The following is a 27,290-nucleotide window of genomic DNA, read 5'->3' as shown; positions in this document are numbered from 1 at the left end:
TAAGTGACATTTTTTGTCCGTTAGTGTTAGATTAGGATTCCCTGTCCCCCTTTTCAAGCTCCCCTACCTCGCGTTAGTCATCAGCAGTTGTAAAAAAAAAAAAAGTTAGAGTTTTGTTATGTAGTGTTGTCCCTTCCTTGGCCTCCCTGCACCCCTTTAGTTAGTGAGCGTGTGTGTGTGGGTTTGGGTGTGTTGGACTTATTTGTAGACATGGCTGAGAACCCCAAGCCTGTCTTTAGAAAATGCACAGTGTGTGGCCATAAGCTCTCTCCAGCAGATGACCACACTCTGTGTGTAGTGTGTTTAGGAGTGGCCCACTGATACAGCCTGCTGTATTTGCACAGGCTTCAGTCCCAGAGCCCTCAAGGATAGGAGGGCTAAACTCATGATGAAGGGACTTCTGCCTGCTTTCGGGATGGCTGTCCCCAATACTTCTACTACAACTCCTACTACTGTGTCTGTCCCTTTCCAGGTCTCTGGGACTCCACCTCCTGTCTTGAGGCTTGCGGATAGGGAAAAGCATCGTAAGGATAGACCTAGGAAGCAGTCCCTGAACCGCCCTGCTCCATCGGGGCCTCCTCCTAAGTCTATGACCCCTCCTAGGCCCAGTACCGCTTGGCTCCATTCACCCAGGTTTTTCCAGGAGCCGGAGGTATCTAGGCTGTCATCCAGAGCCTCCCCTCACCGGCACTCCCAGCCGGTGTTGGTGGCTTCATCATCATGTTCCACCCCGCATCTTGAGTGAGTCAGAGATGGACAGGATGATGCGGAAGTTCATCCACACCCAGATCCAGATGGGAGTCTTGCCAGCCCCCTCTCCCTCCAGAGTGGGGAGCTCGCAGCCCTCCTTCACCCCCATAGCTCCTTCTCCAATGTGACCCTCAGTTTTGGAGTCTTTGGATCCGAGAGCTCTCGGGGTTGGGGGGGGGGGTCAACACCGATGGTACCTTGTACCTCTGTGCCGGCCATTGCCTTGAGTGTGTCGGATCCAAGCTCTTAGGGCCATAGCTTTGGTGTCAGATCCGAGGGGGTTCTGTAAGCTCTGAGTTTGTTGGAGCACAGTTTCCCCATTGGTATCTCATCTCCTGCAGGCTTGGCTCTGAATCCCCTGTCAGATCTGAGGGGAGAAGGCTCCCTTACTCATTTCCCAGGAAGTACGCTCCCCTTTGGCATTTGACGTGGTGGAGTGGGTCCTCTCGAGTGGCTCAAGACCCCTGACCATTTCCTCTTCAGAATCCGCCTCAACTCCCTCAGTTCTGGGTATGGCTGTAACCTTTCTGTCCTCTCAGGGACAGCCCTTGCTTGCTTTGCCTCAGGACATACCTGCTAAGTAGCAGCCAGCAGTTTGTGAGTACCCCCTAGAAAGTCCTGCTGAGGAGGCTCCTCACAAATGAACGTGTAAAAGGAGGCACTTGGACTCCTCTCCAGAGTTCCTTATGGATGACACTGACTTGGAGGAAGGGGAAGGTTCCTCCAGGTCACCCTCTGAGGATGTCTCCTTTGGAGACATTATGGAACTCCTACACCAAAGAGGGGAGTGGTTTGCCCAAAAACCAACCCCGGACGAGTTGGTGTTCCTAGAGGCATTCAACAAGGGCCCATCTACCTCCTGGGTGTCCCCACCTGCAGATCCACTGGTGGACCTAATCACCTCTAGTGCATGGAAGGAACTAGACACCATGGAGCCTATTCCAAAAAGGCCAGACAAAATCCTTAGCCCCCCCCCACCGGACAGAACTAGCTGGAGTAAGTGGTCCCCAGTAGATGCTATGGTGGTGGCAGCTGCCACCAAGAAAGAGGTCGTGCAGGAGAGCTCTACAGTCCAGCCTCCTGACCGAGAGTCACGGATGATGGATCATCTAGAGAAGCGAGTCTATGCTTCAACAACCTTCACCAGAAGGCCGCTGAATTTACATGGTGCACGTCATCCGGCTACAGCGTGACTTAGTCAAGAAAGTCGCTGAGTTGCCCCTAGAATCCATGTCAGTAGAGGGCAAGAAAATGGCATTCTGAAAGTGGTTGTGAATTCGTCCATACGCCTCCTTTCCTATGCCATGGAAAAAGAGCTGCCAGGGTGGTCAGGTCCAGCGTTTCCATGAGGCACCACGCCTGGCTCCGGCTTTGTCAGTTTTCAGAACCCTTCAAGGCGTCATTTGCTAATGCCCATATGGTGGTTCTTCCCTGTTTGGGAAGTCTGTGAGAGAGAGTCTCTTCCAGAATGAGAAGGACAGGAAGACACTGTCTGCCATCAGGATCTGCTTCTCCACCCCCCAAAGATTCTTTTCAAGGAATCAGCAAGGGGCAAAGAAGTTGCTGTTCTGGAAATCTCAGTTCTCCCGGGACACTCAGGACTCTCTGTCCCCCAGATGCAGAGGGGATTATGATAGACACCAGCCCAGAGGCAGAGGGAGTCTGAAGAACTTCGGGTTTCGAGAACCATTCTCGGACAGGCCCACGCAACAGCCCTGAGGGGTTGAACAACTGCTCATCTCTGGAGGCAGTTGGGGGCCATCTTTCTTTGCATTCAATAGAGTGGGAGTCTGTTACAACAGACGGTTGGGTGTTACAAATCATATCCAGAGGCTACTCCATCCCATTTATGAATCCACCTCCCCCACCAAAAGTCCTCCCAGACGTTCCACCTGCATAAAAGGTGGATGCAGCACTGGAGATAGAAAAGCTGCTAAGAAAACGAGTCATCCAGCCTGTCCTCCCAGTCCAATCTGGATCGGGCACCTATTCCAGGTTCTTTTTAGTGTCACAGAAAACGGGGGACCTAAGACCCATTCTGGATATTTCCACTCTGAACCTGTCAGTAGCCAAGGAGAAATTCTGCATGGTCACGCTTCAGTCCATTCTGCCCTACCTGCAGGCAGAGGATTGGATGTGCTCGATCGACCTCCAGGACATGTACTATCACATCAAAATGAACAGGTGCTCCTGCAATTTTCTCCGCTTCTGGCTGGGGGCCAGTCATTATCGTTTCAGGGCCCTACCCTTTGGTCTCACCACAGCCCACAGGGTGTTCACCAAAGTCATGGCGGTGGTAGCGGCCCACCTGAGGCTTTAGGGAATCCAGGTCCTCCTCTACCTGAACGATTGTCTCCTTGCTGTCGCACCAAGCATCTACTATGCCAGGTTCATGCTTGGTCTTCTCTATGCTTATCCACCGTTACCTCTCATTCCAAAGTTTCTTCAGAAAGCTTGCAGGCTGGGGAGCACAGTAATCCTCATTGACCCATTCTGGCCTTGCCAAGTCTGATTCCCCTCATTTGAGTCTCACCTAGTAGTTTCTCCATGGAGCTTGGATCCAATCCTGGATCTCATTTCTCACCCCTCAGGGATTCTTCACCCAGATCTGAGCAGTTTGAAACTCACAGCTTGGCTGCTCCAGTTCCAGTGATGATTAGTACTCCTGGCTTATCTTCTCCAGTTAAATCCATTCTGGTGGCGGCTCACAAGTCTTTTACCAGAAAGATATATTGTAGCAAAAGGAAGCGTTTTTCTGTTTGGTCCTCTCAGTGGAACTTAGTTCCCTTTACGGCTCCAGTTCCAGCTATTCTGGACTTTCTATCTGGTATAGTTCACAAAGGTACTAGTTATTCTACGGTTGAAGTCCAACTGGCTGCCATGTCTGACTTCCATGTAGGGGAAAACTGGTGTCCTTAGCTTCTTCCAGGCTTTATAAGACCTTCCTTAAAGGAACCTTTCTGTTACGACTCGCAGTGAAAGATCCAACGCATCCCTGGGATCTCACTTTTGTTCTGCAAGCTCTAGTCTCCCCTCCCTTTGAGCCAGCGGCTTCATTAGATTTACAGTTCATTTCCTGGAAAACTGCCTTTTTGGTGGCTATCACGTTTGCTAGGAGGGTATTGAAACTTCAAGCCTTGTCCATTAAAGTTCCTTACATGGTCTTTCATAAGGATGGGGTTTTCCTGCGGATTAACCCTTCCTTTCTTCCTAAAGTGGCTTCAGAAAGCAATATTAATCAATCAACCAATCTTCCTGTTTTCTTTTCAAATTTCCAAAACAAGGGTGAGTACAAATTACATTTGCTGGATGTGCATAGATAACTGAGGTTTTATTTACACACAACAAAATCCTTCCCTAAATCAGGCCAACTATTTGTGCCCTATTCAAATCGTTCTTGGGTAAACCTATTTCTAAAGTCACCATTACTAACTGGATCTCCCAATGTATTATCCGGGCATATGCTGATAAAGGTATTTTCGTCCCAGGTCAAATTAAAGCCCATTCCACGAGCTCTATGGCTACTTCAGTGGTCTTTTGGTCTAGAGTGTCGCTGGATGACATTTGTTCTGCAGCTACTTGGTCCTCATCTCATATCTCTATATCTCATTACATTAGTAACGAACTAACTTCATTCCCACATTAACCAACCTATACGTTGTTCTTTTTTGACTGAAGTTCCTGGGAAAGAAAATTCACTGCCTCCTCTCTGGACATCAGTTGACAACTCTTTTTAACTAGGCTGGGCAGAGGAGCTTTTCGGTGTCTTTTGACATATTTTGTCTTTCATAGAAGTTAGTGGAAAATGAAAAATGACAAAGTAGCTTTACCTGTTGTTTGATATACGCCTAGTCTATCCATTGCAGACATGAGTAACTTTTGAGTGGATGATCAGAAAGGTTATTCCAGAAAGATTGTGGACTCTTCCTTGCCATCCTTAGTGGATGCATTAATTATGATATATTTGCTTTTGAAGCATAGTCTTCGGTCTGCAGTTCAATGAACATTGTAAACTGAATATGATTTTTGGGGAGTAGTACATACCAGGTCATTCTCTCGCTTTGTGCTCTATTATTTTTTTTATTAAAATATACTTATTCAAGTTGAGAAACCACAATAAACCTGAGTTGCACATTTAAAAGTTGCAATTTTAAATAGCATTTAGAAAACAAAATGAAAAAGACAGCTTCCACTTTAAAGCAGTATCAATGAATGTGCAGTGTATCCTTATTTTAACAATAAGTAAATATCTCCATAATGACGTAATAAAAGTATTGAAACCAAACAGAGCAACATGATAATGCAGTTAGACAATATACTTTACATCACTATTTGTATGATAGTCTCCACATGCTAATTAATCATTTTTTCCCCCAGATTAGAGGCCAGTTTATATATGCCAGAGTGTATTTGGCAGCCACACAAGGTACACTTTATATTAAATACCTTTTTAAATGTTTTCTGTTCTTCTGTTTTTATCTGGACTGGACTTTTTTTTCTACTTTCTTACTTCTTGTTGTCATGTTTCATCTTCTTTTCAAAGACCTGGATCTGTTGTAAGAGTCTTCTATAAAACATTAAATGTTTGTGGAGCTCATAGTAATTAAATGTCTTTGTGAATGTTTCTTGCAGTTGGTACAGAGAAGTCACTACTGGAGGCAAATTCTTCTGTTGTACATGAAATATATCACATTTTGCATAAGTTTATTGGGTGGAAAACTACTGCTTTCTGTTACAAGATACTACATTATTCATAATTATAGTTCAGAAAAAAAAATTGAAAGCTTGTAGTGAATTGCCCATTTTATACAATGCATGATTGATATTACATATCAGACTTGAGTCTGCTTCAAGAGTTTGCCTTTTGGAAAAACAAAACAGCGAGATCATTGTTGCAACAGTGTGGTTCCAAATACTTAAAGGTGCTGCAAGAGGCACTCTCATAGATCGGCTGTTTTTTGTAAGTACTATGTGTAGCGGCTCTTTTATGTGCATTTTGTCTTGTAATTAATACATGTGTGTTCTGTCTTCCAGACTGCATGTGATAATGTGTTACCATTGCGTTCTCCACTGGTACAGCTTTTTGCCTGCATGAGCTGTGACTTGGTGTCTTCCGTCAGTGCCTTTTTCCATTCTGTAGCGAAAGACGTACCTGAAATGCTTCCTCCAAACTTGATGACTGAGTGGAAGGAGTTTTTTGAAGAAGGGATTCATGGCTTGCTGCTTCCACTATTTGTAAATGTCACAGGTAGGTGAACTATCTCACTTCTCTTTCATGTAGTTAACATACTGTATGACTTGTAAATGTGAACTCATAAACACCTCATATTTGAGATAAAGATTATAATGAGTTAGTTCTGACAGTTTTTTATCCTTATATATGTTTCTTGAGCTTGGACAGAAATTATTTCTCACTTTGTGCTACATCCATTAGTGCGCATTCAGAATACCGAGATTTGAAATAAACATCTCATTTACTTTTAGTTGAGGGGTGGCCATGGTGTTGCAGTGGTTAGCGTTGCTGCCTCACAGCAAGAGACTCCCCGGTTCGATACTCAGCTGGATTGCCGTCTGTATGGAGTCTGCATGTCCTCCCTGTGGTTGTGTGGGTTTCCTCCGGGCGCTCCGGTTTCCTCCCATATCCCAAAGACATGTTGTAGGTGGACTGGACACTTTAAAGTGGCTCTAGGTGTGAGTATGTGCCTTCTGTGGAAGGTTGGGTGCTAGGCTGGCAACGTGACACCGTAAAAACTCCACTGCCAATCAGGAGTGAACAGGTGAATCCAGTGTGGCAACCCCTAACCAGGAAAAAGCCAAAAGAAGAAGATTTACTTTCGGTTGAGGCTTAATGTTGTGAATAAAGAACTGCTGTTTAATCTTGGCTTGTGGAGAGTTACTGTAGCTGTAACTAAAAACACATTGTTCCATTTTCATTTCCCCTCCTGATAATATGTGAGGAGGCTTAGTAAGTAATACACAGATGCAGTAAATGTAGTTAACTTTTATGGGGTTTATATTCCAGTTGGTTTCCCTTGAAGCAATAGCATACCACATGACATGCAAATCAGTTCCTAAAGCCTCAAAGCCTTGTAAAATGTCATGTATCTGACATGTTAAGGGCCAGGGCCTACTCTGGCAGTGTGTCTACCTTCTGTCAGAGGGGCACGATGGAATGAAGCACTGTGTAAGTACCATTGATTCAAGCAAGTCGCCCACTCATGCAGGATGGAGAAGCTTTAAGCCTACCTTACTCTCGGGAGAATGGCAGGAGTTGAAATTGCCCATTTGAAGATTGAGGAGAGAGAGTTCCTAATGTAACTGGCGAAGTAGAAGATAAACAACAGTCACACTCTCCTGGAAGTGAGTTCATTCTATAGATGGCTTCCGGGTCCCTGAATGTCATGTCCTCATCTCTGGACAGCAATGACTCAAATTTATGACCATCCTCCACTTAGGTAGATGATGAAAGGCCTAAGAATAGTGCACCCAGACAGTTACCTGGGGAGGTGCATCTAGGGGTATGTTTTGACCTTCATGTCCTGATCATTCAGATGGGACAAATTCATGACTGGCCAGATTTCATGAAAAGGCCCTTTGATTTACCTAGCTGTAACTTAACAATACAACTTGGCATCGTGGACCCATTCACCAGTCTGTCTGTGTCCAGCATGGCTCAGTTGGCCAGGTTGTATCACTGGGTCTTTCTCTCCAAGGTACATGGTTTAGGCCTTAGACTTTAGGCATTGGTTCTTCTCACAGCTGATGGAGCACACCCTTAGGAGAAACTTGGCCTTCTGTACATGAGCACTGGTCTCATGTCATCTAACACCAATTGCTTGCTTTCTTCCTATACATCATCCATGCCTTAATATGCCTAGTCTGGAGCTGGCATACAGGGCCTTCTTCCCCTTCTGCCTCCTATTAGGAATCACAGGGCCCAGAGGTCATTATATCTGAGATAAATAAAGATAATGAATCCTCCTATCCACATATCTCCACCAACACCTTGAGTCTGATGAATTTCACAGTGGATTAACTGGACTTTACCCATGGCTTCATTCCATTCCACTAGAAATTTTTAAATGATTAGATTTGAAAGAAGTAGGAATAGCCATACCTCACTGAGCCAAGCATGAACTCTACCATATGTGCTACCTTGAATTACTCTGATACTCCTCTGATGGCTCCCAGAAGCCATGTGCTGTAGGTAAACCTCTAGCTGAATGGATGTGCCCTGACTTGGCATCCTTAGAACAGCCTTCTGTGATCTCTTCAGTCTACTTAGGATCCACAACATTTTGACACCTTACTACTGACAAGAATTCTAAAGCACTGGACAGGGTGGACAAGAGTCTACTGCTGTGGATGGAGTTTAGATATCGCCGCCGTTTGCCTTAACTGTCCACAGTCCAGTCCTGTCCAATGGATTGGGCACTCTGCAAGTTTTCAGTCTTCCTTGAGTCAGGGTTCCAGGAGATATTTTTGTCAAGAATTTGTTTACAGCACCCACAGTAATGTTGCCATGTGGCTTATTGTAAGTTTGACTATTGATGTTGTGATTAGAGTCAGTACCGCTCAACTGTCCAAGTTTTTGCAGAATGTCCAGATTTTTGACTCATATTTTTGGTCTATTACTCATAAAATTTGTGGGATTCTGGCAAATCACTGGGCTGATCTGAGGATTGAAGTCATTAAATAATGACATACATTTGAGTTTCAGACTTCATTATCTTCAGAAAATGTATTTTAATATAAACCCTGTTACTCTAGCCACTGTCTAAGTTTATAAGTGCAATATTTAAAATCTGTCCCTATTTTTGGGCCTCTGTCCCCCATTTTGTTAGGCTTTGTTCAGATTTCCTGCAATAAGAGATTGAAAAGTATGATTAGAATAGCAGACTAAGGCATATGGATTTGTAGTATGGTACTACATAAAAGCTCTTCTCCTTTAAAGAAAAGCTTAAGCAGTCCATCCTGGATGCTCCATTTTTAGGGGTGTAGAGGTTTTATTCAGCTGGCCTTCCCAGAATCTGGTGAGTGGACTCCATGGACAGCCATTATGAACCCCTTCTGTAATCTCTTACTTCTCTTAAATCTAGCCTGCTCTCTCAAGAAGAAGCCCTCTTGCAGTCTGAGGAGGACCTTAAAGTTTCATACACTCTTCAACCAACCACTAGTGGTGCCTGCTGATTCAACCTAGAAAACGCCTTTGCCACCCTAACAGTCAAAGTCCTGACTATCATCTGAGTTTGTCTGTGAGGTAAGGCTGTTGTCAGAAACTATTCTGGTTTTAGAGCCATCACCAAGAATTACTGGATTCCTGTCTGTGCTATGATGCAGGGAGATAAGGCCCTGACTATGTCACAGATAACCCAGGTTTAAATACCAGAGATGATTGGGGTGGATGAGAGTGACTGTCAGCTTCCAGCAGGACTTCCTCCTAGTAATGAAAAGGCAGTTGGGTCAAATCAACGATTGCAAAATCATCCCCAGTGAAACAGTCAGCCGACAGCATAAACCATTGGTTGCCACAGTCAGCTGTAAACAGTGGTCAGAGACAGGTATAAAGTCAACAGACACTAGGCTGAAGACCCGGAAATTCTACATTGGTAGAATTAGTGCATGGTATCTACAAAGATCCAATGATCCAAGTGCAAACAATGTTTTGCCCCCCAGAGGGGTTCGCAGTGGAAGTGGGTGTGCATCAGAGTTCATCTCCAAGTCCACTGCTGATCATACTGGTAATGGACTATATTAGCAAACATGTTGGAGGGGACAGGTCACCAAAGTAGCTATATGCAGACTATGTGGCTTTACAAGTAGTCTCTGAGCAAGAGCTTCATCAAAGGATAGAGGAATGGAATGGAATGCAAAACTGAAGGCACATGAGATAAAACAGAGTACAGTTAAGATAGCTGTAATGGCAATAAATGGGGGAATCAGAAGCAGCTGAGAATTGAGACTGAGTGGAACAGGTTAACAACTTCAAGTATTTGTGAGGGGGTGGTTAAGGAGATGGGAAGTCTGAATGAGAAGGTCTAAGCTAGAATTAGAGGGGCTGCAGCCAACTGGCATGCACAGTGTGTCAGGGGTAGTGTATGGCAGAAGAATGCCAAAGAAGCTGACATCTAAAGTGTACAAATCAATGATGTGACCATTACTACTGTATGTTACAGAAACATGGGCATTGAAGGCAGAGCAGTTGAGGAAGCTTGAGTCAATGGAGTTAAACTACTTGAGACAAGTGGCAGCATGCACAGTGTGGGACAGATGAAAAAATGAAGATGAGTTGAAACCAAAGTAGTCCCGGTTGCAGAAAAGATCAAAGAGAACATGTGGAGTGTGTGTGTGTGTTGTACCTTTAAGAATCGCTTCCAATGACTGAACATGCATATATAAATAGCAAGCACATGCTAGTTTCAGTGCCATTTTAAGAGTGCAGCCAGAGTGAACATGTATGAGTGAAATGGTCAGTTTGTTTATAAATTTAAGTTATTTGCCTCAATTCTGATGTGTTTGTATATAATAAAGCTGCTTGAACAAAGCCCACGCATGTTCGTCTATTTCATCCTGATGGGACAAAAGACATGGTGTCAGAACTTGGATTCCAGAGACTGCTTTTCAGAGGTACGAGGTGCAAAAGCGGTAATGAAGGCAGAATAACAGAAACAAGAGTAAAGAAGGGCCAGAAATAAGCTAAAGATAATGAAAACTTGCACAAACTATTATTTTATTTAAAAAAGGTAAAATGGAGGATTACAAGGGCACAAAACACATTACTAAGCAAACAAATTGCACAGAAACATTTGTTAAGCAAACAAAAGGCATAAAAAGTTTCCTAATTAAGTGAAATGTTGGAAATTAACAAATTTGATAAAACAATTACCAAAAAAGCAAATAGGAGGTTCAGAGTCACCTCGGAATTGCTAAACGAGCAAGTTTAGAGTAAAATGAGCGCAAGAAAAGACATTAAAAGGGCAGAAAGGGCATATTAAGCATAAATAAAGCAAGGCAACTACATGTTTTTTGACAAATTACAGTGTTTTGACATAAATATTTTGTATTAACTAAAGCCCTGAATAGCATAACTAGAGTTATTTGAAGTATCATAAAGTGTGTAAGAGTGGTTACAGTGTGTGTTTGTTACTGTGCATTTATTCCAAAGAGCTTATTTTGTGCAAAGTGCAACTGTTTTGTGAAGTGTAGTCAAATACAGCCATTTTGAAAAGTTTCTTGTGCTGGGTGTGTCTACTTGCAAGGTGCTGCCACATTACAGAGTGTTTCTTCCACTGTAAAAAATTACTTAGCAAAGTACATCCATTTTGGAAGTGTTTCCAGTGTGCTGCACAGTTTATTTGCAATGTACAGTTACTTCAGAATGTTTCTCACGCTGAGCTTCTGCTGATGCCCAGTTTATTTGCAATGTGCAGTTACTTTGAAATGTTTATTATAATGATGATAAATGACTTTACAGTACATTAATTTTAAGAGTATTACAGTGCCTGGGAAATTTATTTTGCCAAGTATTTTGCAGAGTTCAGTTACTCAGAGGCTTATTGTGCTATTGGGCATAGTTACAACTACTGGTATAAATTTCTGGCATATATATATATATATATATATATATATATATATATATATATATATATATATATACATACACACACACACACACACACACACACACACACACACACACACACACACACACACACACACACACACACGTGTGTGTGTGTGTATTCGTGCAAAACCTTTGCTTATATGTTAATATGGCAGAGGCATTGCATAGACCATGTCCACTTGTATTTGATCAGATATTGCAGAGAATTGGAGAATGTTTGATCAAGAGTACGATGTTTTCATACAAGCAGCTTATTCAGGTGAAAACAGTCATATTGTTGTCCAGGCTGAATCAAGGGAAGATCCTAAGTGTTTGAAGAGTAAATTTAGAGAAATGTGCAAACCCCAGACCAATGTTGCATTAGAGAGGCATTTGTTTTATACAAGAGACCAAAGGCTAAGAGAAACATTTGCAGCCTACAGTACTGATTTGAGAAACAAAGCTAAAAGTTGCATTTTTGTTGATTTAAAAGATGATCTAATAAAGGACAAGCTTGTGTGTGGTATTAATAATGCTGCTGTGAGAAAGATTTTGCTTCGTGACAGAGATGTAATGTTGAGCAAGTCTGTTGAGATTTGTCAAATCCATGAAGTTACAGGATGGCACACAAGTATGCTTGCAAGTGACAAGAGTGGTTCCAGCAGGCTCCAGAGCAAATGTAGACAGCATGCAGCATGAGGCAAACAGAAACAGGCCTAAGCACGTGGCAGCTGCAGCCCCTGTGGGTGTGGCAGGGAAAACCTAAAGTTTTCCAGCAAGTTCTAAGACTAGATCAGTTAAAGGAGCATGCTCAGTACAGAACAAACGCTGTTCAGTACAACACAAGGGTGAATCAGCAATACCCAAATCAAGCTTTATTGTTAACTGTCGTAATTGTGGTGCCAACCATGAGTCAAAAAGAGAAAGGTGCTTAGCATTTGGTCAGCAATGTCACAAGTGTAAAAAATGGAATAATTTTCAAAAGCTTTGCAAATCAAGTAAACCTCACTCCATTACAAAGAAAGATCACTCAAAAAAGCAAATTGATCACATAAACTGCAACCCTACGTTCTATGTAGATTGTATATCAGCGATTGGGGAAAAGGTCAGTGCAGTAAACTTATTAGCAAAGGGCGAAGTATTTTGTGCTGTACTGATCCATGGCAGACCTATTGAGCTCAGAGTAGACACTGGTTCAAAGTGTAATTTCATGTTAGCAGAAACATTTGCCAAAGTAAGACCTGGTGAACAACTTAATGTGGATAGTTGTGCGAGACTTGTTGCCTGTGGAGGTGAAGAAATTCAAACCGAAGGCTCAGTAGTGCTTTCATGTTATTTGGCTGGGAACCTAGACATAGCTTCTCAATTTAATAACCATTTTACTAAATCCATCTTAGCCCTGTCCAGTCAAATAACCAAAAACAGTCTACCTCAATCACAACCTAACCTATCCCACACCACCCCCTCTTTCAGCATATCACCAGTGCCCACCTCAACTATCAGAATACTCCTCCTAAAACTAAAGCCAACCACACTAGCAGCTGATGACACCTGCTGCATACCTAAAAATGGCTAGTGACTCCCTATCATATCCTGTCTCCTTCCTTATCAACCGCTGCATACTAGAATCCTACATACCCAAAATCTGGAAAGTATCTCACATCATTACTCTCCATAAAGGAGGTAATTCTTATGAATTCACCAACTACCGACCTATTGCCATCCTATGCCCCTTATCCAAAATTCTTGAGAAATGCATCCATTTGCAAGTGATGACATTTCTTAACACACACAATCTACTATCTATCACACAACACGGTTTCCGTCCACATCACAGCACTACCACAGCCCTTCACTAATTATATAAACCTTCACAGGAATGATAACTAATATGTATCAGTCATTTTCCTAGACCTCTCAAAAGCATTTGATATGGTCTCCCACTCCATTCTACTAGACTCACTAACATCGTTATCCTTCACCTCCTCAACTATAGCCTGGTTCAGAAGCTACTTGTCTGACAGGCAACAGTCAGTCCAGTGGAAAGGAACTCTGTCTACACAACTTCCAACCACCATGGGAGTCCCACAGGGCTCTGTATTGGGCCTGCTATTGTTCTCTATTTTCACAAATAACCTCAAATGCTCTACACAACATGCCACACTCATACAATATGCGGATGATTCATCCCTGATCTGCTCCGCCTCATCTCCCACCACCCTACATACACTCACTCAAGATACCTTTATCTCAGTGGAAAAATGGATATCGGGTATCCAACTAATTCTAAATCCCAAAAAGACAAAACTGCTACTATTTACCCCCTAATAGATAAAAAAAAAAAAAAAAAACCCTCTCCTGTCCTTTACCATAACATCTAAGGACTGCACGACCATCTCCTCTTCTAACCACACCAAACTTCTGGGCATTGAAATAGACAATAATCTCCACTTTGATGTTCACATCTCACATACCATAAAACTAGTACACAAAAAATTAGGCTCCCTATAGAGGCATAAGTCCTTTCTCTCACAATAAGCAAGAGTCACACTTGCACAAAGCCACCTCCTCTCAAGTCTATTATACGCAGCACCAATCTTTACCCAAATCAGACAATGTGACCTAGATGAACTAAAATCATGCTACAATAAAATAGCCAAGTTTGCTACTAACCAAACCTATAGAACCCATCACTGTGCTGCACTAAAAGAACTAAAATGGCTTGAGCTACCACAGCTTCTTAACTATCACCAGCTGGGCACTGCCTACAAGATTCTCAAATATCCTGAAAAAAAACCCCTCATTATCCAACTTACTATCTATACTACAAACCGGTACCTAAGATGCAGTGAAAAATCTCTCCTCTCCATCACCAAGGCTAACAGTAATGCAGGGAAACCGCTCTACTCCCACACCGTTTCCAGAAATCGGAACTCTCTTCCCCTATCCGTGTCCACTGTCCCCTCATCATCCATATTCAAAAACTCCCTCAAATTGCACCTTCTTAGTACCTGATTATGCCCTTGTATCACATAACCTTACCCATACTATTATTAACTTCTCAAATTCCTCTCTGATCACATGCTGGAGCTCTGATCCCATGTAGGCTTGGTCATCTGAAAGGGTACTTTTAACTGTAGAATCTTACTTGATATATTTTCTTTTCTTACCAATGTATAACTGACATTGTCTTTTTACCCATGTTCTATATCTTCTTTTACCTGGAGTGTTTTTATTAATTTCTTGTTATATTACTATGCTCAGCATACATGATGTAACCTGTTTTGTGTATTATGCTGGATGCACTTTTTTTGTATAACTTGATGATGGAGCTTTTCTCCCCGGGCCTCCGCTGAAAATGGACCTGGTCCAGTCGGAATTTCCCGGTTAACAAATGTAAAAAAAAAAAAAACAGTTACAAGTTGCTGTTTTACATAGTTCGAAGACCTGTGCTGTCATTGTTAGGTCTCAGAGACAGTTTGAGAATGGACTTGCTTTCCTTTACTAAAGATGTTCATCATGTAAGCACATAAACCAGCTCTAGTTCCAGCACCAGTGAAGCTATTTTCTGAGAATATGCTGATGTTTTCGATGACAAGCTAGGCAAGCTTCCAGTTATGTATTCCATGAAGTTAGACCCAGAGGTTAGTCCAGTGGTCAGACTGTCAAGAAGACTTCAATAGCTATGCAAAACAGAGTTAAATCTCAATTGGATAAAATGGTGCAACAAGGTGTGATTTTTTCCAGTCACAGAACCAACTGAATGGGTGTCTATGATAGCAACTCATAAAAAAGGCTCAACACAAGAGACTTGAATAAGGTGTTGAAGAGACCTCACCATCCCATGTGTACAGTTGAAGAATTCGCAGCTTTATACCAAATGCCACTGTATTTTCTATCTTGGATGTAAAGAGTTCATTTTGGCAAGTAATGCTTGATCGCAGATCTTCACTACTGACTACATTCAGTACCCCATTTGGAAGATATAGATTTATCAGGATGCCATTTGGTATAAATTCTGCAAGTGAATTCTTTCAGCATGCAGTGGAACAGATCTTTTCGGGTTATCCCTGTGCCGTAATAGTAGATGATTTATTGATTGGAGGCAGTGTTGAAGTAGAGCATGACAGAAACCTCAAGAAAGTTTTAGACAGAGCACGTGACGTGAACTTAAAGCTCAATCCTCTAAAGTGCAAAGTCAGACTAACAGAAGACACATATGTAGGTCATTTGTTTACCAGTACTGGGTTTATGACCAGACCCATCCAAGCAAGCAGCAATTCTTGAGATCCCTGCTCCAGATAATGTTCAAGCTCTACAGCATTTTCTTTGTATGGTTAACTATTTGGGCAAGTTCATACCAGATTTCAGTGAATTGACAGCACCTTTAAGAGAGCTGATGTGCAAAAATGTTGTATGGTCTTGGCTAGAACAACACCAGAGAGCATTTGATGATGATAAGCAGAAAATTGCCATTCTACCTACACTAAGGTACTATGATATCAATAGACCAGTTACTCTTTCCTGTGACACTTCAAAGTTTGGGCTTGGTGCAGTTATTTTTCAAGAGGGCAGGCCAGTAGCCTGTGCATGTAGACCTGTTACCCAAACAGAAATGCAATATGCTCAAATTGAGAAGGAACTTTTAGCAATTATGTTTGCATGTTCCAAGTTTCATGATTATATTTATGGTCAAGATATCCAAACTGAAACTGATCATCAACCTCTAGTTACTATTTTAATGAAGTCTGTGCCTTCTGCTTCAGCAAGATCACAAAGAATAATGCTCAAATTACAAAAGTACAACTTTAAAATGGTCTGTACAAAAGGCAAGCTTCTTTATCTGACTGATACCTTATCCAGATCCAGATCACCCAGAATTACAACAGAACAGCTTGATGCAGAAAATTTTGACTTTGATGTCATGGAAGTCTGTAATTCTTCGACTACAAGACTTGATTATCTGAGAGATCATACAAAGACTGATCCTGTTTTGCAAAAGCTCAACCACTACATCAGGGTAGGATGGCCGTCAAAGTAATCCAGTGTACCGCCTGAAGTACAAGCTTATTTTCCTTACAGAGATGAGATGTTGATGGAAGATAACATTATTTTAAAAGATCCTAAAGTTGTTGTTGTTCCTGCTTCCTTACAATGTGAATATATCCAGATTTTGCATAGTGGCCACCCAGGTTCCGAATCTACCAAAAGAAGGGCGAGAGGACTAGTATTTTGGCCTGCTTTAGCAAAAGACATCGACAAAGTACTTTCATCTTCAGTATGCAGCAACTCTAAACCACATCTTCAAAAAGAGCCACTTCGTCTTGGTCAACAGTAACCACTGACATATTCGAGTGAGAAAAATCAGCATTACTTAGTGTTGGTCAACTCCTATTCAAACTGGTTTGAGATTGATTTGTTGCCTAACCTAGTGTCCACTACTGTTTAAGTTGAAATGTCATTTCTCAGTCCATGGTAGTCCATCTAAGCTTATATCTGACAATGGTACTCAATTTACCAGTCATTTGTTTCAATAATGTGCAGAAGAAGGGACTTTGTACATGTTACTAGTAGTCCTGAATACCCACAGTCAAATGGTCTAGGTGAACGTGCAGTACAGAGTGCAAAGCAATTACTAGAGAAGTCAAAGCTTGACAACACCGATGTGTTTTTGAATTTACTCAATCTGAGAAACATACCCTGTGACAATATACTTGGCTCACCTGCTCAGAGACTTCTACCCAGGCAAACTAGAGCAACCTTGCCTATCAGTTCCAGTTTAAGACCTAAAGCTAAGAACAACAAAGCAATCAAAGCCCAACTGTTCAGAGTGTTCTTTCCAGAAGTCTGGTTATGATAAAACAGACAGATTTCTTCATTCATTGAAAAAAAGGAGAGACAGTAAGGACACAAACAGCGAAAGGTTTTGAACAGATTGGTCAAGTAACCGGTATATGTGCCGAGCCGAGATACTATTTTGTAAAATCTGAGGGTGTGGAGTACAGGAGAAATCGCAGACATCATCTTCCTGTATCAGAACTGATATTGCAGCATTGTTCCTGTGATACAGACTCTAAATCTTACAGCAATCCAGACAGTGTTCTGTTGCAGAATGTGTCTTAACTCCAATTTCCATTCCAGATGATGATCCAAGTGTCCCTGAGGTTGAACATTCAGCAGAGACAGTTCCAGTTGCTAAACCTGATTCTAAATTCTATGTCACACAATTTGGTTGCATCTCTAGTCCTAGTGTGAAATACACAGCAACCTGGACATGATTGTTTGTATGTATTTAGTTCTGTATAACTGCATGTCAAAGAATTATCTTGTATTTATTGCATGCCAATCAATGTTATCAATGAAGTATGATTCATTTCTCAAAGAGGGAGGATGTAGAATGTGTGTGTATGTTGTACCCTTAAGAAGGAAGTATCATATCTTGCCTTGTGGAAGTGAGCATCTCCGCAGTACAACTTGCCTTGTGATATTAAGTGAGTTAACTAGGGACAGTTTCTCTTTAGTATAGTTAGGAAAAGCACAGTGAAATTAGTTTAGTAGTATTTATTTTTCTGCATGTGAGATTCTATCCAGCTGAAAACTCTGATGTTTATTGTAACTAAACATTAAGTATTTTCCTGTTTTCTGTTTTTATTATTCATTAGTAAATATTTTTATACCTTTTCATTGTGACTGGTCTTTTAGTGAATATTTTTAATATCTTGAAGAGTACTTGTGCTAATTTCAGTGTCATTGTGGCCACTCCGAAAAGCTTACTGCTTTGGTCACACTCTACCATTCATATCAGTGTTAATTTGACACAGAATAATTGGTTACCCCTTGTAAGAGCCTTAGTGTATTTGGCTGGTGACAGCTACCCTATAATCTGGAAGAGGGGACACAGCTGGTGAATCTGTGTCAGCCTTTCCCAGGTGTGTGTGTGTGTGTGTGTGTGTGTGTGTGTGTGTGTGTGTGAAAAAGCAATTATTCAAATGTGTGTGCCAGATACTTGGAACAAGGATACAGTGCTCCAAGGTGGGCCTTGTTTGTGATCTGGAGAGTCAGAGAGTCCAGGTCCCAGTGGAGTGTGTTCCCTTTGTGCTGTTGGGGGAAATTGTGTTGGATGCAGAGAGCTGCATTTGAAATACCATGTAAATCCATTCCTGTTGTTTTTAGTGACAGCCTCTCACCGGTGTCGGTGGTGAGGATTGAGACTCCTTGATCACCAGCCGTCACAATAATCACGAGGACCTGGAAGTTAAATTGCCCACATCCTAAGCTTCCAGTTAAATTATTTAATTTCTAACATGGTGTCATGATCAGTTTCCATAGGGTTCATCAGCCCAGTAAGTAATGTAAAAGGCAAGTCACCAAAAAGCAAGGCACAGTAACAGTATGTCTGAGCAAGCCATTATTCTTAAGCTGTTTGATAGCAATCAGTTGTTCATAAATTCTTTGTGATAGTTTTTTAGCCATCTTCCAGATTTGGAAGCTGTTGCAGATAGAACACATGGTGGCAGAAATAACATCCATGGAATTGCTTGTATAATGTGCTGTGGTTCCTAATGTCCTGTCCTTGTGAGATAAATTTATCAAAAAAACACAGGCATATGTACCGTTTGGTTTGGGAGTAATAATCTCTGACCTAATAGTAAAACCTTTTTCCAGAAATGTTTTTAGATCGTATCTTGTATGCAAAAGGAGGAGCTTAAGAAAACATTTTAGCTAAATTGATATTCCCAGCCCAGTCTTCAGTTGTGCCACAGGTAATCTTGATTTTTTTCACTATCAGTTGAAGATACTAAGCTAAAGGAATGTAGAAAAAAGTCAGGCTTGTAGCGATATCAGTCTTCAAAATTACCGATTCAATTTCTGCAGTTTAAAATAGGTGTATACTTGCAAATCCTTTGTTTAGTCTCCTCTGCAGTTATTTGTCCAACCAGTTTTATCCACAAATAATTCTATAAAAAGGCCACCTTTTTGTAGAATTTATCCGATTTTTGGAAAAAGTGTGGAGAGCCTAATACACACACTTTTGATCACATTGATTTTCATATACTGCAGGTGGCAGCTAGTGCTGCACAGATAGGTTTTAATGAAGGCAGACTTCCCATAGAGGGTCGATATTACACGATTAAAGACACTTTTCTTCGAACGTGTAATATTTGAACCCAGAACATCGAAAACACTAAACCACGAACAGCCACGTCCGAGGATTTTTTCCTAGGGAAAAAATTCACGAGGCCGCAAACAAACATCACAAACTTCACAATCCTAATCAAGTAGGGGGGGGGCTGTGCCCCCCCACACCCCCTAACTAAATATACCAACTCCGAGATCGCTCAACGTTGGGGAAAAGGGCAAACCGCGAGAATGGCCAACTGAATTTTTTCCCTAGGAAAAAATTAGCAGACATGGCCATTCGTGGTTTAGTGTTTTCGATGTATTGGGTTAGAATATTACGTGTTCAAAGAAAAGTGTCTTCGATCGCGTAATAGGGAACCCCCATAGATCTTTGATTCTTCCTATTTCCACACTATTTTCACTCAGCATCCAAATAAAAAAATGCTTTCCTTAGACAAGGTACATGTAAATACGAAGTATTCTGTGCTTTTGTTCATATTCTAAAGTAACATGTCAAAATCCTTCAAAGATACATTCCTTAAAAAAGTCAGTAAAAAATGTTTATATAAAAAACTGTCTGTAAAACAGTCAAGTTTTTGCATAATACATCATGAGTCCTTTATGCCATTGCTAAAGTGGTCAAGATGGGGCCTTGTTGGCCCCATAGCAACCCCTTTTATCTGCTTGTAGTACTCTTTATCAAATAAGATTTAATTACTCTTCAACACCGTGTACAACAGAAAACATACAGTGTTAATCACAGTGTTATTGAAATTGCTATGTCTTCTATGGTATTGTTTCTGCATTTCAGCACCTGCAGTTTGTGGAACAACTGGATATAATGACCCAGTGTGTACAGTAGCCAACAAAATGTCTGTACCATCACATTTTAGGTAGGTTTTAGCTCTAAAAATTGCTAGGAATCCCTGACCTAAGACAAGGAGATGTATTGTTTAATTTGAAATCAAGATAAAAGACTCTGGCTTCAGTCTTTGGGGCTGATGTACCACAATCACATTAGGACACAATAACAGTTTTCCTCATTTTTTGTGTTTTTCAGTATTGCAAAAATAATGCCAGATCTGATGTTATTTTCATTCATTCCTCAATGAATGGGTTTCAGATCTGACCATCGGATCCGACTCTGTCACTTTTCTCTACATTCTAGGATCTGACTCTCGAGCTCTTCCATTTACCCATAATGCCCCTGGCCACTGCATTAACTCAGATCTTGTTTGCCACTGTAATGATCAGTTGGGATTGTGTTCTCTTGAGCTCTATATCTAGTTGTTATTGGGAATAGTGAGTAAAAACCTCAGAGTTAAATTTTCTTCCTTGCTATTACTTTTATAGTATCCTTTCTTTGCCCGCTATGCTAGCTTAACTTTGTTATCATCCTTTGGTGTTCTACTTTTACCATCATTGGTATTTTCTGTTTCTTTACTTTTCCTTTCTTTACTTTTTCTACAAGGTATTCTTTGTATTACCATTGTTGGTATAACTTTTTTGTTTAGTATAACTTTTCTAAAAAAAAAAAAAAAAAGTCTTGTTGATAAACCTTATCCATAATTTTGTCTTTGCACTTCTCAGTTGGGCTGAATTCTCAACTATGGCTGGGGCTGAGTTCTCAACTATGGCTGAAGCTGAGTGCATCTACTGCTGAGGTCCTTCCCACTTTGAGACTGCTTGTACTATTTGTGCTGGCTTTAACGCCAGAGCCTTTAGTGATCGGCGTAATAAGCTGGTGCTTAAAGGCCTTTTACCTGATTCTGCACTTTCTTCTACAATTTCTGTGTCAGGGGCTCAAACCCTCTCTCAGAAGTCTAAGTCTTTGGAACCCAGGGAGCGTAGAAAGTACTCTCCTGTATGGTCTCCCAAATCTGCTCTGACAGCTGAGCTGCCAGCTAAACTTTCCAAGCACTCCGATCCAAAGACTGCTGCTGCTAAATCTCCTCAACTTAGAAGCCCCCGCTTCATTTGAGAGCCTGAATCTGTAGGCTAAGATCTCCTTTTCTCCAGAAGACTCCAAGAAAATCTTCTTGACCTCCTTCCACTTCGTCAGGTCCTTTCAAAGTCTTTCTGAAGCAGAAGTGGATAGGATGATGAGAAAGTTCCTAAGAACACAGATCCAGATGGTGATCTTATCGTCTCCTTCTCCCATCAGATCCATAAGCCTTATTACCTCGTGAATAGCAGTTTGCTTAGAATGATCTGGTCGTAAGCCTGAAATGGTAAATGAATGACCAACATAACTTCTCATAGCCTGAATTTGCATTTCTGAGGATTCAGCTTAATATTCACTTCATGTGTTCTTTCCAGAACTTTCTTGAGGTTTCTGTCATGCTCAGCTTCACTATTACCTCCTACTAGAATATCATCTACTATAATAGCACACAGATAGTCAGAAAAAAATTGCTGCATTGCACACTGGAAGACTCCACCGGCAAAAGTTATTACAAATGGCATTCTCAAAAGTCTGTACCTGCCAAAAGGAGTACTGAAAGTGGTTAGCAGTGAAGATATTCAGTCAAGCAACATTTGCCAAAATGAATTTTTTGCATCCAAGACACAAAAAAACAGTGACATTTGGCATAAAAGCAGCGAATTCTTTGACTGTATGCATTGGATGATGAGTTTTTTTCAGTGCTTTGCTCAAATCCCGTGGATCATTGCAAATTCTGATATCATCTGAGCTTTTCTTATGAGCTAAAACCATGGAAGATGCCCATTCAGTAGATTCATCAACTGGACAAATTACACCTTGCTGTACCATTTTATCTAGCTCCGCTTTGACTCTGTTCTGCATTACTACTGGAACTTTCTGGGTTGGTCTGATAACTGGACTGGCCTTTGGGTCTAACTTCATGGAGTACACAACTGGGAGTTTGCCTAGTTTGTCTTTTAAATGATCAGTATAGGTAGAGAAAATAGACTGGGCGCAATTAGAACAGTCGTATTTCAAGCTAACATGATGGACTTCCTTATTAAATGAAAGTAGTCCCATTTTCAAACGGTCTCTGAGGCCTAATAATGACTGTATATACTTTTTGACCACATAAAAATTGCAAGTCAAAGCTGTTCCCAGTAGAGTAACATCAAAGCACCTTTGGTTTGAATTTCTTCACCACCATAAGCAACAAGCTACACACCAATACATACTCTATCAAATGTTTCTGACATAACGTTGCATTTTGAATCTGTGCCATCTTTGAGCTCTATGGGTCTTCCATTGAGCCAAACAGTGTACAAAATACTTGATTCTTTGCCCATAAATTTACTGCATTGACTGTTTCATTAATCACTGACACACCATCAACATAAAAAGTAAGGTCACAGCTTTCTAATTGATCAACTTGTCTCTTGGCATGCTCTCTTTTAATAAATGAATGAGCCTCTTTTGATTTACAAAATCTTTGGAAATGATTCCACTTTTTACATCTGTGACATTACTGACCAAAAGCTAAGTACTTTTCTCTTTTAGGTTCGTGATTTCTGCCACAATTATGTCAGTTGACTATAAGGCAAGGTGAGCGTGTGCCCTTACTCTTATGCTTGTTTGCTGACTCACCCTTGTGTTTCACTGAGATTGTGCACACTCTGGAATTTGCTAGAAAGCTTTGGGGTTTCCCAGGGACTGTTACATGGTTCACAGTTGCTGCCATGTGTTTGGGCCTGTTTCTTTTAGGTTCATAGGTTCATACTAGGCTATCTGCCCTAGGGCATTTATAAGCCTAGCCAGAGTGTGTTTGGCTTTCGCCACCCATTTTAAAATAATTTTGCTATGCCCTTTTTCGAGGTTAGTATACTGTGCCTCTGTCTAACAGTGACACAGAAGTGATACCCGGGGTAAACCTACGATCTCCCATCCACTCATCAAGATTCCTCTTGAAGAGAGTCAATGAGGGACTCTGCCTAACCTGGACTGGGATTTTATTCCAGAGTGAAGGGAGCCTCTGGGTTATGAATCTGTCCCTCCAGCATGTCCTATTTATTTCAGTGCTGAGGTTCAAGTCTCTCGAGCACGTAGCTTGATGGGATTTGGATTTTCTGAGGTGCAGCATGTCCATTAATTCCGGGTTGCACATGGCTTTATATGTCAAGCACAGATCGCCTCTGAGCAGGCGGTATGCCACTGAGTAGAGCTGGAGTTTCTTTAACCGGGCAGCATATGGCATCTGTTTGAGCCCTTTGATCCTCTTGGTGAGGTACTTTTGGGGTCTTTCCAGTTGCTGCAGGTGTCTGGTAAGGTACATCCCAAAAGGGGCATTGTACTCAATTATGGGCCTAATGAGGGATGAGTAAAGAGGCACGATGACCTCCCCTGATCTAGATGTGAATCCCTTCATGATTAGGTGGGCTATATAAAATGTTTTTCTAACCACTTTGGCCACGTGGTTGTCAAATGAGAGATTGCTATCAACTTGGGTCCCCAGTTCCCTTATTACTTCTTCTGTACTTAATGGATTACCACCTATGTGGTAATTTGTGGGCACTTTGTTTTTGCCAAAGGGGATGACTATACACTTTTAGGCGTTTAGCTTGAGGCCATGGCTCTGGCACCAGTTGTCTGTTTCTATGAATCCCTTTTGGAGGATGCTTGTGTCGGCTGCAGTGTCGATTATGGCGCCCAGTTTGCAGTCATCTGCAAACTTGGTCAGCCACAGTCCTTCCGTGTTGGCCTGTACCTCCGAGAAATATATACCGAACAAGACAGGTCCCGGGACTGAGCCTTGTGGGACGCCACTTGTAACTGGTTTGGAGTCTGACATGGCTCCAGCAATTCTAACCATGTGGGTTCTGTCCTTGAGCCAGTTTGCAACCCATCTAGTGACATAGGGGTTTATATTTAAGCTGGTGAGCTTATCTATAATGCCCGAGTGGGGTATTCTATCGAAGGCTTTTGCGAGGTCCAGGTAGGCTGTGTGGACCACCTTCCCCTCGTCAATGGCCTTAGTGACTGTTTCAAAGAAATCAAACAGGTTTAAGAGGCAGGATCTGCCCTTAAAGCCAAACTGGGTAGGATCCAGTGTCTGTAGGTCCCCAATATCTTTATTTATGAGGTCCATGATGATCCTTTCCATAGCTTTCCAGACCAAGCTAGTCAGGCTTATGGGGCGATAGTTTCCAGGATCCGTTGATGCACCACCTTTGTGGAGAGGGACCACTGTTGCTGTACGCCACTCTTTGGGTACATATCCTGTAGCAAGGCTGAGATTGAACAGTAGTTTTATGTTTGGGTTTAGCTCTTCTTGGAGTTCATGTAGGACGCAGCCCGGGACACCGTCTGGTCCCATTGATGCTGTGTTTTTTTTGCTTTGGAGAGGGCAGCTCTTACCTGAGCATCTGAGATGTCAGGGGGGCAGCACTCTGCTGGGATAGATATTTGCCCTTTTGGTGGGGGGGGGAGGGTTTGCGCTGAACCTGTCAGCTAGGATGTTGGCAATGTGTGTGGGTTCGGTGTATTTTTTGTCATTTTGGACTAATTCTGAGCATATCTGGGAATTCCCACCCAGGTTCCTAACATAACTAAAGAAAGCCTTGTGATTATCCTTAGTGTCCTGTGCAATTATTCTCTCGAAGCTGGCCTTAGACGATTTTATGAGTGCCCGCAGTTTTTTGCTAATACTGATCAGAGATGCCTTCCCTTTTTGGGATTTTGCTCTATCATGTAGTAGTTTCCTCCTTCTATTGTATAGTTGGTTTATGGCTGGGGTCCACCAGACAGGACGTCTGCCTTTGGAGGATTGGGACTTGGTTTTATTTGGGATTGCATGATCCATGCATTCCTGAAGGTGTTCATAGAATGCGTTTATACAGGATTCTGCGGTCTGGGCCGTATTTCCCACAGGCCCCGGGGCTTTGAAGGTTTCCACCTCGGTTTTGAGGAGTGTGAAATTTGCATTAGAGATGTTTTTCACTGTGGTTTTCAGGGCAGGGGGTGGAGTCGGGATGTGAATATCCAGTGAGGTTAGTTTATGGTCTGATCTTACCAATGAGGGATACACTTCTGGTCTGGAGCATAGAGTCCCCATGTTGGTGATAATCAGGTCCAGTATGTTTTCCCCTCTTGTGGGAGTGGTAACAAGTTGTTCCATAGCATTTGAGTTTATAAATTCTAGGAACCTTTGGGCTAGGGTGTTGGAGCTAGAGTAATGCTCCCAATCTATGTTTGGGTAGTTGAAGTCACCCAATATAATGGTGTTTGGAGAGACCTTCATATTTTCCAGTGTTCTCAGGAAGGCCGAGTGGGGTTCCTGGGTTTGGGAGGGTGGTCTGTAGTAGGCTATAAACTGGAAGGCGGTTTTACCCACTGTTAGTTGCACATGGATAGTCTCTGATGCTTCGTGCTGTGCCACCAACCTGGAGGTGTGGGTATCTTTGACAAATATTAATACTCCCCCTCTTTTTGTGGTTCGGTCCAAGTTTTGGGGCCGAAAAGCATGGTATGAGGTATAACCTGGTAGTGCTGGGGTTTTCTCGGGGGCCTTGAACCAGGTTTCTGTTACTGCACAGATATCGATGTTCTCCATGCTAAGGAGAGTTTCGAGTGTGTGCATCTTGAGGTTTAGACTTCTGGCATTGAATAGCATTACTCTTAGTTTCTTATCCCTTGTGATACCTATGGAGGTGGATTTGTCTTTTGAGCCTTGCCTAAAAAAGGCACTATGGGGGTAGCAAGAGCCTTTGCCAATATCCGAAAGCCCAGGGGTGACAGCTGCTAGCCGTCCCTAGCGAAACATCGTGGCTTGTCGAGCATGTCATCCCAGGCTGACAGGCATTGGATCCCCTTTGAATGACACTAATACTTAAGCCAATTGTTGAAATTGATCATCTTGTCTTCATATTGTGGCATCATTCTTGGTGAGGGTAAGATGCTACTCAAGGTCAGGATCATACCGGCCTGGGCTACATGCTCAGAGAGCTCCTCTATGTCTCTTTTCATGTAGCCCAGGGTGGTATGTCTCAGGTCATGCACACCAGCATGGACAATGACTGAGTCATATTTGTACTTGCCTTGGAGTGACCTGAGTGCTTGTGTTATGTGGCGGATCCTAGCGCCCGACAGGCAGCTCACCGTGACCTTCTCCTTGTTCAGCCTGGTGGGCGGGACGTCAGTGTGCCTGACGATAGAGTCACCTATTACAAGTGTATCAGGTGTGTTGTTTAGCCTTAAGGGCTGTGACTGTTCGGCACACTGGCTTTGTGAGCTATGTGCTGTACCTGTTTTGTTTTGGGGTAGCGGTTGCTTGGGTGTCTGCTTTGGAAGTCTCTGCTGCTTAGGCAGATTTTTATTTAGAGCCTCCACCTTAACAGTGTTAAAAACACTGTTTTTCTATGGCATCTGATCCAGCTAAATTAAGCAGAATAAATGCCTTTTAACCACGTGCTGCATACTATCAACATTCCCTTTGTTGCTGTATCTTTCAAAGCTACTTTCATTTGTAAGCATGTATTTCTCATTTATAAGCACATCTGTGTGCTTTTCTGTAAGCTTATATATTTGACAAATCTTTGTGGCCTTATTCAAAGTTAAATCACTGTCACGAAGCAAAATCTTTCTCACAGCAGCATCTCTAATACCACACACGTCTGTCTTTTATCATCTCATCCCCCGAGTCACCAAATCTGCAAATTTTAGCTCTGTTTCTCAAATCAGTTGTATATGCTGCAGACGGTTCACCAGGCTTTGTGATCTCTTGTGTAAAATAAGTGCCTTTCCATTGTAATATCCATTTGGAGGATACACATTTCTCTAAACTTGCATTTTAAGTACTCTGGGTCTTCCCTTGAATCAGTCACTATGATGGTTTGCCCC

At 42.1% G+C, this 27,290-nt stretch overlaps 1 protein-coding gene across 1 annotated transcript in view; it reads left to right on the top strand.

The window, feature by feature from the left end:
• The window catches only part of LOC122802390 (E3 ubiquitin-protein ligase listerin-like), a 1,831,112-nt gene that overhangs the window by 1,231,883 nt on the left and 571,939 nt on the right, over positions 1–27,290 (top strand). Inside the window, exon 20 of the mRNA XM_044072016.1 lies at positions 5,785–5,998. Coding sequence (XP_043927951.1) covers positions 5,785–5,998 — 214 coding nt within the window. The remainder of the gene's footprint in view (positions 1–5,784; positions 5,999–27,290) is intronic.

Source organism: Protopterus annectens, chromosome 5.part0 (genome assembly GCF_019279795.1).
Source record: "Protopterus annectens isolate FY-2018-M chromosome 5.part0, PAN1.0, whole genome shotgun sequence".
In the NCBI taxonomy this organism is placed as follows: domain Eukaryota; kingdom Metazoa; phylum Chordata; order Ceratodontiformes; family Protopteridae; genus Protopterus; species Protopterus annectens.
The sequence above is the reverse complement of the archived record's forward strand: the minus strand, read 5'-3'. Positions and strand labels throughout refer to the sequence as shown.